Source organism: Crotalus tigris, unplaced genomic scaffold (assembly GCF_016545835.1).
Source record: "Crotalus tigris isolate CLP2741 ecotype Arizona unplaced genomic scaffold, ASM1654583v1 scf7180000018317.730465, whole genome shotgun sequence".
In the NCBI taxonomy this organism is placed as follows: Eukaryota; Metazoa; Chordata; class Lepidosauria; order Squamata; family Viperidae; genus Crotalus; species Crotalus tigris.
The window spans coordinates 684,230-695,570 of NW_024096938.1; the positions used below are offsets into that span (position 1 = coordinate 684,230).

The 11,341-nt window shown below is 44.3% G+C and overlaps 1 protein-coding gene across 2 annotated transcripts in view; it reads left to right on the plus strand.

Moving 5' to 3' along the window:
• The first annotated feature begins 1,043 nt into the window (after positions 1-1,043).
• LOC120311128 (major histocompatibility complex class I-related gene protein-like) overlaps positions 1,044-11,341 on the plus strand; it is a 28,778-nt gene continuing 18,480 nt past the window's right edge. For both annotated transcript variants that reach the window (XM_039350301.1, XM_039350302.1), the window contains exon 1: positions 1,044-1,199. In XM_039350301.1, the coding sequence (XP_039206235.1) occupies positions 1,136-1,199 (64 nt within the window). In that variant the 5' untranslated portion in view covers positions 1,044-1,135. The remainder of the gene's footprint in view (positions 1,200-11,341) is intronic.

Sequence of the window (11,341 nt, forward strand, 5' to 3'; positions counted from 1 at the left end):
CTCCTTACTTCTAGGCTAGACCTCTCTTTAACAAGCTTCCACCCCCTTATTCCTTCTCCTGTCCTCCGGGCCTTTGGAAAAATAGTGGATCCCCTCAAATACTGGAACAAAGAGAAATTGGATCCATCTGGGCTAACCCTAATTAACGCTATCTCGCTTTTGGGCACTATTAACGCTTGTGCAGGGAAACACCATTTACCTCGAACAAAAGGAGTCACGGACCTGGATTCAAATGAAATGACGACACCTAACGAATTGATGGCACATAACGATTGTTTAACCATTTAAAAGCCAATCATACTGCTCCCTTGTCCCCTTGCTGTCTTGTGCTGTTGCAATTGGGCACGACCAGGGGGTCTTCAACTTGATCCTTTTATGACTGGTGGACTTCAACTCCCAGAATTCCCCAGCCAGCGTGCCTGGCTGAGGAATTCTGGGAGTTGAAGTCCACGAGTCATCAAAGGGCCGAGTTTGAAGACCCTTGCCTTACAGGAAGATAGTTATCAGGTTCCTTCTCTAGTCTTTCTCTTCCATAGGCTGGACGTACTTCGCTTGCTCAACCTTTCATCCTAGGATTTATTCGCTCCTCTCGGCAGGCTTTCCAGGGTCTCAGCATCTTTTTTGTATTCCTGGTGAGCAGAATTGGGCCCAGTGTGCCAGGTGTGGCCTCACTTCTGCAGGAGAAAGCGGTGCTGTGGCTTCTCCTGACCTTGACGTTATCTCTCTGGTGATGCAGCCCAGGACTGCCCTGGCTTTTTTGGCAGCTCCACCGGATCCCGGCTGCGAAGGGCTCTGCGGGGTCTCCCCTCCCCCTCGTCTGCGCCCCTCCCCCCAGGGTCAGAGAACCCTCCCGCTTTTCCCAACCCCCCCTCCCCATGTCTGCCCCTCCCCCCCAAGAGGCGGAAGGCCTGGAAGGGGATTTCCTGATGGAACTTTCACTTTCCTTTCCACGCCTGTCCAGCCGGTTGCGCCTGGACGTCCGCCTAGCAACAATGACGAAATCGGAAAACCTTTTTTCTACTGGTTGAGCTTGACCAATCACCCGTTTCTGCTCTGGGTTGTTGCGTTGTTGATCACTCGGAGCGCGTCTTTCTCTGCCTGGAGAGCGGATCGCAGTTCGAGGATCGCGGCCAGGATGGCGCTGCGCTCTCTGTCGCTCCTGGTGTTGGTGGCGGTCGCCCTGCGGGAGAGCTGCCTCGGTGAGTCCCTTTCGGGGCGTCGGAGGTTCCGCCCCCTTTTTCTGCTGGTGGGAATCCATCCAGGGAATCTCTCTCTGTGTCTCTCTCCCTTCTTTCCCCCAAAAGATTATTCCCAGGAAGAGAATTCTGATTCGGTCCTCTTTCTAGTCCGTTCCCCCTCCCCCTCTGGCCCCTCTCAGAAGGGACCCCAAAGCGTGGAAGGGACTCTGCTGCTGCCTCCCCCCACCCCCCGCAGGAGAACCCCTTTGCGGACAGAGCAAGGGTCGCCCCTCCAGATCTCAGTCAAGTCTACCTGGTCGCCCCCGAGCGCAATTCTTTCCTTTCCCCAAAGTGGAGCTTGTCGGAAAGCGGCGTTTGCACGGGATCAGGTCAATTCATGAACCTCCTGGCTGCCTTCGTACAACCCTTCCTCCTGGGTCGCCTTTCCTGCCTTTGGCCGGGCTCGGTGGCTCTTTGTGGCTTCTGGTGCTGGGAGGAGCCGGACTGGGTTCCGTGTGTTGGCCGAGGCAGAGGCTGGTGCAATGGAGCGGTCCGGGTAAGGCTGCCGTGTGAATGCGGCAGAGCAAGAGTGTACAGAGAAGCGTTCCTTGAATGGTCTTCCTAAAGAGCCCTCCTTCTTGATTGTCACCTTCTCCTCGATCTTGCCCCCCCACCCCCTTCCTAAACCCCAGTATCCCCTGGGCTTTTTTTTCTAGGACAGGCACCAACGTGGGACAGTTTGCACAACTAAAAATATTTAAAATTTATTATTCTTTGTAATTAGAAAGGGGTCGTTGGGGTGTTCCTAGCTGTTTGTTCGGAGAAACTATCAAGTGAAGTTTCTTAGCATGGGCCAGTTTGCAGAATCAAAAATATTTAAAGTTTACTCTTATTCCTCAGTAACCAGATGGGAGGTCTTGGGGTGTCCCTAGTTGCTCCTCAGAGAAACTCTCAGTGCAGCAGCTTTTCCAGAGGCATTTCCCAAACTCTCAGGATCTGAAGGATCAGAGAGGCTGGATTGGAGGCAGGAGGAGAGAAGCCCCTCCGGGTGGAGAGCCTGAAATGAAGGCCTTGCTTGGACACAGACAGGCCCCGACTGACCGGCCCTTCCTGACCTGAGGAGGATTTGTGATTGTGAGGACGCCCAACCTGCGTTACATTCACACATTTCTCCTCTCAGGCAGACTTCAGACTCCCTCACTGCTCAGCCCCACGAGGGGAAGAAGCGGGTTCTGGATTACAGAAGGTCCAATCCCCCCTCCTTCTGTGGGAGAAAAGCTTTGATCCGTTTGGATTCTGAAAACTGGGATTGTGGGGAGGAGCAGGAAGGAGGCTGAAGCTTTTGCCTTGGGACTGGGAAGGGCTGGGAGACCAGACTGGAGGGACTGGGCAGTGGGACTGTTTATTTATCTGGGCTTTGGAGGTCCTGTCTTTTTCTGTGCGGACCCAGATTGTGCCCAAATAAGTTGCTGTGAATGTTCCTGAAAATCGTTGGCACCCTGAAAGAATTTCTGATCTGAGGATTTTTCAGAGTGGACCCCAACAAGCAGTCTTGGAGATCTTCCAGCTTAACTGATTTCCCAGGAGTATCTTGTTTTTTTTTATTCTTTTAACCCACTTACAGGCCTGTTGTTCTCCTGTTCATTGCGTAGCCCTGGAGTCTCTTCCGTATCTGTATTTTGACAATGAAAACTAAATAGTGACTTAATGTGATTTTTTTTTACCATTGTTACTAAAATTTGGCCCAGTTTCTGTCTTGTAACATAGTTTATGTTTTGTGATTTCAGGAAGGGCTGAAAAAACTTTGATGCACCTTGGTCAGGAGTTTGCATTGTAGTGTAAGATTATTTCAAGTGTCCTCTGGCATAAAAAATTCTGAGACTCTATATCAGGAGTCTTCAAACTGGGCCCTTTTATGACTCATAGACTTCAACTCCCAGAATTCCTCACCCAGTGTGCCTGGCTGAGGAATTCTGGGAGTTGAAGTCTATCAATGAACCAGAGCAGACCCCTGTATGCAGATATATGTTCAAGTTGACACTATTATACCACCATCCCAGAAACATTTTCAAGTTTTTCACTCTTTTTACGATGAATTGGAAACCACAACTGAGATTCCCTCGGTAGCAAAGAACCTTTTTATTGATCTAGCCAAAAGAATTGCTTCATCTCTAAATATAACTAATTATTACGTGTGGGAGGGACATGCCTGGCTGAGGAATTCTGGGAGTTGAAGTCCATGAGTCATAAAAGGGCCCAGTTTGAAGACCCCTGCTCTATATCAAGAAACTCAGACGAAGGCTTCCATAAACAGCTCTTTAATCAGCAGAGTGAAGCAGCTGGGTGTATTTCCTCCACATGCAGGTAGCAACATAAAAAAGGAAAGCCACACCCCTTGTTTCCACAAAATTTTCTTTTATAGTGTTATTTTAACCAATCAACTTTCAACACCATCACACTTATGTCACTTTCTCTTATCTCTCTGTACGTGCTCTTCTCACCTTGGGCTAATGGAGGTTTCTGCACAAGGGTAGTATACAGAAGCAAAACAGCTTTGCTTTGATTTCTCTAAATTCCCTTCATTCCTCCCTTTTAATTTGTTACTTGGTAACCAATGAAGCATATTCCTTTGGTATTGCAGTGAGAGTCAGGACTTTGGCTGGCTTATGGAATTTGTCACTCCTTACAGAGGACGCTATGACTGTCATTCCCGAGATGGTAGACGTAACTATTCTTTGGATAATGGGAATCAAGCATGGCAAAACCAGAAGACCCCCAAAAGCCAATCACCAAAGATCTCTCCAAACCAGCTTGTGTCCATGACACCTGTCCAGGTTTGAACCGGGACATATGATATTTTTTTTATATGATCAGTGATGTCTTCAATTGCTTTTCCCTGGTCATCAATCTGGAGGCAGTAGTTTGTCCAATTGAACTTTCCACAATTTTTTAAAAAAATTATTTTATTCAAATACAAATAATACAGACATAACACATATAAATCTAAATAAAAACAGTATAAAAATACAAATACTACAGTGCACCCACACCACTAGAGACCATTTATATTACCTATATTTCTTCTCATATAACAACTAACAATATATTTCAATTGTGCCTTTATCCCCTCCAAAACAGCATGTATTCTTGAGCAGGTTTATTCCCTTTGCCTTGCACCAAGACTGTTTTTATAAAATCATCCCATATTTCATTATAATTATTTATTTTAATCATCGCCTTTTTAAATTTAATTTCTGTTGTTAATTTATTATTTATTGCCATATTCCATATTTCATTGTACCACTCATTTCTTTGAATATCCCAATTCCATCTCCAATATTTAACCATCACGAATCTAGCTACCATTATCAAATTTACAATCAGTTCCTTTTTTGCTTTATTTATATCTTGTTTTTCCACCAGTAACGGTAATGTGATCCTTGGTGACATATCTAAATTTACCTTCCATTAGCCCAAGTTGAGAAGAGCAAGTACAGAGAGATAAGAGAAAGTGACATAAGTGTGATGGTATTGAAAGTTGATTGGTTAAAATAACACTATAAAAGAAAATTTTGTGGAAACAAGGGGTGTGGCTTTCCTTTTTCATGCTGCTGCCTGCATGTGGAGGAAATACACCCAGCTGCTTCATTCAGCTGATTAAAGAGCTGTTTATGGAAGCCTCCGTCTGAGTTTCTTGATTGGATCATATAGAGCAGGGGACTTCAAACTCGGCCCTTTTATGACTCATGGACTTCAACTCCCAGAATTCCTTAGCCAGGCACGTCCCTCCCACACGTAATAATTAGTTATATTTAGAGATGAAGCAATTATTTTGGCCAGATCAATAAAAAGGTTCTTTGCTACCGAGGGAATCTCAATTGTGGTTTCCAATTCATCGTAAAAAGAGTGAAAAACTTGAAAATGTTTCTGGGACGGTGGTATAATAGTGTCAACTTGAACATATATCTGCGTACAGGGGTCTGCTCTGGTTCATTGATAGCTAGTCCAAATAATGCTGAGAAGTCTGCTGGTCTGGTTATCTCGAAGCACACGGGTTGCAGGAATCACCATTGCACTGGGAAGTACTGATTCCTTTAATTACATTGAACTTTCCTTCGATTGTGCTAGATTGGGTTACCCCTGTATACCACTTTACAGGGTTCCAGCTCAGACACGGTGGAAAACTGTAGCCATGGTAGGATGTACAGACGTGTTTGGTGTTAAATGAGTAGGCCTGTCTCTGCCCTAGCGCTCCACACTAAGTTGATTATAGTCAATAGCTTTACATACATCAAAGCAGACACTGGCACTACCCATAAGTCTCTTGTCATTCTTTTGCAAGAGGTATTGTCTGTGTGTCCTTCCATATGCCCAGATTTGAAGTTGTTGGTAGGGCTTTACTATATTGACAGGATCATAACAAGTGACCCTATCCCCCATTTTGCAAGTGGAATATGTAGTTTTGTTATAAACACAACTCCCTTTTGTTCTTTTACACTCGTAGGAGGAGTGATAAATCAGTGTCTTGCTAGTCTGTCCCTTATGCTGGGTAAGTGTGATACATTGTTCACACCCTTGATTCTGCAAGCCGGTTTTGGAACATTGAGCCATCCTGAGGGTCAAACATATTAAGGCAAGTGTTGGATCCATGGTCTGAAGCATCCTTCCTTCTTCCAAAGAATGTACGAGGGAAACAGCAGTAACAGAATAAAAATGTAGCAATACATAATCCAGATACCACAAATCGAACTTCCAGGGTAGTCCAGTCCATTGAAGCTTTGTCCTAGTCCAGTGGTTCTCAACCTTTTTACTGCCGCGACCCCCAACCGGTCGTAAGTCGAGGACTACTCAACCGGTCGTAAGTCGAGGACTACTCAACTGGTGCAGCACCGTTTGTAGAATGGGACTTTTGATGGGCTCAGCAGGGCAGAGACAGCCTGGACAATTCCTATTGGCTTTTGAAAGCCAATAGAATTAGACTCTATTCAAGAGAGTCTATTCTATTGGCTTTCAAAAGCCAATAGAATAAAAGGGAGTAGCACAGCTAAGGAAAAGGGGGAAAAAAATGGCGGACTGCGTTGTTTGGCGACCCCCATGAAATGGTCGTTCGACCCCAAATGGGGTCCCGACCCACAGGTTGAGAACCACTGTCCTAGTCAGATGGAAACAGTTCAACAGGTGAGACAGTCGAAGTTTCACTTTCAGGCAGTCCTGCTGGGCTTGCCACTGGAGAGGGGTTGATGGAACCTTCTTGATTCTAAATCTGGATCTACGCCTTGATTCCTTCCACTTTCATCGCAGTTGGGGTGCTCAAGTGGACCTGACGGGGCTGGGACCACTACTTATAGGTGACAGTTCTTTTACCCAAACCCACTCTCCAGGAACAACGATCGGTGAGAGACAGGTGGTAGGGCAGCCTGGGCCTGTACTGAGATAGAAGACAAAACCTGTGCCAGCTTATGCAAATACTGAGTAACATTCTTCTCTTCTTCATCAACATTCTTAAACCTTTGTGCAACAAACGGTCTCCCATACATCATTTCAAAAGGGGACAGAGTAAGTTTTCAGAGGGCAAAGCACAAATGCAAGTTCAACCTGAGTTTTAAGAGTTAGTTGAGGCCTGTATGCATTGAAATGGCCTCACCACTAGATGTCACAACTTGTTTAGCCACAATATCCATAAGCTTCCAAAAACAAAACACAATGCCTTCCTCCTTATCATCTGTTAACATTAAGTTCCTTCTTGCAGCTGCCAATGCATTTCCCTCAGCTTCTCATGTGCCTGCTGCTACAAGCACATCTTCTATCAACTTTACACGAGCCAACTCTTTCCCTTTAGTATAAACATATGTTCCCCTTCTACCCTGTCAACAACCTCAGAGCCTACCTTAAAGTTCACAGGTTTGAGCTGACCAAAGGAGGGGAAGTCTTACGGCTTCCACTAACATTTTCTCTTCCCCATCTAGTTTGCTAGATCCATCTACGAACAAATTGGTTTTCCTCCTTTGTCCATTGTATAACATTAAGCTCTCTTTAATCAAAACAGCATAGTTATCTATAACCCCCCAAATTTCCTCAACTCCTTCTTTGTTTTAGGCCAGTGTTTCTCAACCTTGACAATTTTAAGGCATGTGGACTTCAACTCCCAGAATTCCGCAGCCAGCATTGCTGGCTGTGGAATTCTGGGAGTTGAAGTCCACATGCCTTAAAATTGTCAAGGTTGAGAAACACTGTTTTAGGCAAGGATTGAGATACAATTTCTTCAGTTCTCTTAGGTATTATGGTCTATTTCTTTCATTAATCAACAAATCAGTGTGTCCTGCACACAAACATAAAGGATTGAGTTACAATTCCTTCAATTCTCTTAGGTATTATTTGTCTATTTCTTTCATTAATCAACAAATCAGTGTGTCCTGCACACAAACATAAAGGATTGAGTTACAATTCCTTCAGTTCTCTTAGGTATTATTGTCTATTTCTTTCATTTATCAATCAGTGTGTCCTGCACATAAACATAAAAAATAAAATAAATCAAAAAGCAACTTCACAAAGAAAGAAACAAACTTAATGAAGTGTTCTGAATGAATGCACTAAAAATATATGTGGGCATGCAAGTAAGCCACTAGCCAGTGATGGCGAACGTTTTAGAGTTTAGTGCCCAAACTGCAACCCAAAACCCACTTATGCATCGTCGGTGCCAGATGGGTGTGGCCCATTGGGGGGCGTGGCTGCAGTGATAACAGCAGACTGGGTGAGACTAAAAAGTTCAATCAATCAATTCCAAGATCTTTTTTTTCCCACGAGAAGTTGAAATTGACTGACTGAACCTTTTTTTTTTTACATGGTGGTGGAGGTCTAAAGTGAAAACCCAGCTGAAGTCCTAGGACTGGGACAATGGTTTGTGTGCCCACAGAGAGGGCTCTGAGTGCCGCCTCTGGCACCCATGCCATAGGTTCGCCACCACTGCACTAGGCTATTGCAAAGGCTGAAACCATGCATCAGACTTTTAAAAACATTTACAAATCTAAGCAAAACAATTCAGAGTCATTTCTTTTGGTTGATGGATATATATATATATATATAGGGTCAACTAAACATTTTAAACTTCATTTCCAGTGTATTCCAATGTCAAGTTTTTCTCATGTCTCGTTTATTTACAAGTAACATTATTTCTTGCTCAACTAAAACTTTCTTTGTTTAGCAGTACAATGATCTCTACTGCCTCCCCTTTCCGAGTAAAAAAATTGCAAGTCAAGGCTGCAAAAAGTAGGTGTTAGATTTTACATCACTTCGCCTTCTTTCGCTCAGGCCAGAGCTCAGCAGAAAGTAAGCAGGAAAAACATGGTTAAAAGGATCAGAAAAACCGCACCCCTCCTCCTTTTCTGCCTCTCTCGCTTTTCCAAAGCAGAAATAGAGAAAAAAACATAACACTTGGCAACAGAGAAGGCAGAAACAAAATTCAAAAAAACTATACAAAAATCTCACCCCCTTTTTCCATTCAGCATTCTTTCAACAGAATAGTTTTCTCTCTTCACATGCTTTTTTCAATGAATAAAAAAAATCTGCAACTTAGTGTTTCTTTCACAGTCTGGGGTGAGCTGGGGGAGCTAACATATAAACATAGGCATTTACACATCAGGATATCCACACATTTATCTTCCATTCAAACTGCTTGCATAAACAATTTCACATACAGATATTTCATTTTATGCTTTCTCCAGGCAAACCAATCATTTTATTATTATTTCAGGGAGCTTTTCACAATGCAATGAGCTCCATTTTCCAAATTAGCCTTTTTGAATAACCTCTTGTGTATTGTTATTAGAGGGCCTCATCCTCCCTCCAGGTCTTGGAAATGATACAAAACATACATACATACCATCAAAATAACATTTCCAGACCTGTGGAGTTTCTTTTTCTTTCCTTGGGCAACTTGTGGCTTGTTAAAGAAGTGGGAAAACTCAAGGAGTGATTCCAATCAAAAATGTGATTGTGGGCCATTTTCCCATCACTTCAAGCCCAAGCTTAGAAGCCCACTTTGTTCTAATCTCCCACAAAGGTCATTTTTAAGAAACACATCAATTTGGGGTTTGAGGCCAATGCTGGCCTCCCTTTTTAACTTATTTTATCAGGGGAACATTTGATGGTTGGTCCCAATTTTCCCAGCAGGTCCCACCCCATTAAATTCAAAGGACACTGGAGAAGGATCAAAAAGGAATGTTGAATTTTGGGTCCTTTGCCGGCCTGAACGGGGAGGGGAAAACTGTCTCCTCTCTTCCTGTCCGACAGTAGGGGTGGTTTCTGATAACAGACAGGGAATTTCAGTATTAGTAAGGTCATTGTAGATAATGCTAATGTCTAACAGAAAGGAATTGAATGTCCATCTGAAGAGCCAAATTGGAGGGGGGAAAGCCTGCATACAGCTTTTCTTCAATTTTTTTCCATTTCTTCCATGGCTAAAACTGTTAAAACATAAGCTAGCCAAATGAAGATGCACAGAGTTTTCAACTTTGCTTTCTTGAAGGTTATTTTTACTGCCACAATCAGTTTCAGTGCATTCCAATGGGCTAACATGCAGCCTACTGGAAACACGACTCCTCCTCTTTCCTAAACACGAGTTCATTTGTTCTGCTCAGTACAAACTACTATTTCTGTTCCTATGATTCCCAAGAGATTTCTTGGACCAGTCTCCATGCGGTTCGGGGCTGGCCAAGCCCTCTCTTATGCAGGAATATTCACAGGGGTTTTTTCAACAGTCTCCCAGTTCTATTGCTCTGCAGGCAGCTTCCTACTGGAAATTTCCTGTATTCCAGGCAAACACACACACACACACTCACTCTCCCCAACCTTTTCCTCAGTTCCAGAATGTTTGTTTCTACTTACCAAATTCCTCCTATATTCTCGTCTCTTCCTACCTCACTGGGACAAGATGAGATGGAAGCCTCTTTAAATATTCAGGTTCAGATGACCACAGGTCTGCCGGCTGCTGGTTGGTTTGAGGTCACCAGACACAAAGAGTCTGAGAGCATTCTTGACTTCGTAGCCGATCTGCACTGGTTTTCCTGAACATCATACCTGAAGGTTGGTGAGCCACAAAAGGATTCGATTGGGGGACCACCTTGAAGGAACAGAGCCTTCAAATCCCTGTTCAGACATCAAAAATATGTAAGGTTATTTCAAGTGTCCTCTGGCATAAAGAAATCTGAGACTGTATATAATCCAATCAAGAAACTCAGATATTGAAATATTTTTACACATATACCTTTGATTCACCAGAGGGGCTTTAAAGGTGATAGGACCCTCCACACAGAGACTGAGTTTAAGGAGAGGATCCCAGCAGAGCCCCACACAACATGAGTGTTGGCAGCAGGAACTCCCAATCAGCCTCAGTGAGGGCAGGGGTGGGGCCAGGGTGGAGAGGCCCCATGAGTTTCTGAGTGAGGGGAATTCTGGGGATTAAAATCCAAGTGGCTGAGTCTGAGAAACTCTGATCTAGGCCTTTACATTGAGAGTCACTGATCATGTGAAGAGTTGGGTAGCCACAACCAACAACCTCACAAGCTTGCTCAGGGGCATTTCTGCCTTTATTTGTGCTGACAAAGTGCAGGATCTGAACCAAAGGAGGACAAGTTTCAGAGTACCTTCTGCAGAAAGAAGGGTGTAATTCAGAATAAATCTGGTTCAATGCAAGAGCCTGGGAATGACAGTTCCAGAGCCCTAATTGGGTTGTTGAAATGAAGAAATCTTGGGATAATCACAGTGAGATTTTCTGGGGAATGAGGGGGAGCCCCACTGAATCCCGGGTTCAAAGCCGATTCCTGCTCAAATGGCTGACCTCTGGGACAGAAGGAAGAATTTTCCAGCTGGGGGGGGGGACAAGGAGGAAGATCCGGAGGCTATGTGGCTTTATTGCTGCTTCCTTCACTCCCCCATTTGACTTCCCATATCTCCCAGACAAGTGGTTTTGGGTTTCCTCTAAGGGTCCCATGACCGCTGGTCTCACCCAGGTTCCCCCTTTCCCTCCCCCATTTTATAACCCCCCCAAATCTGCACCTATCAACAATCCATGTTGGCCCTCAGTGAAGTGAGAATGGCTTGCTTTCTGTTGGGGGGCAGGTATTATTTATTTATTTATTTATGAGACTTATATACCGCTTTAAGTG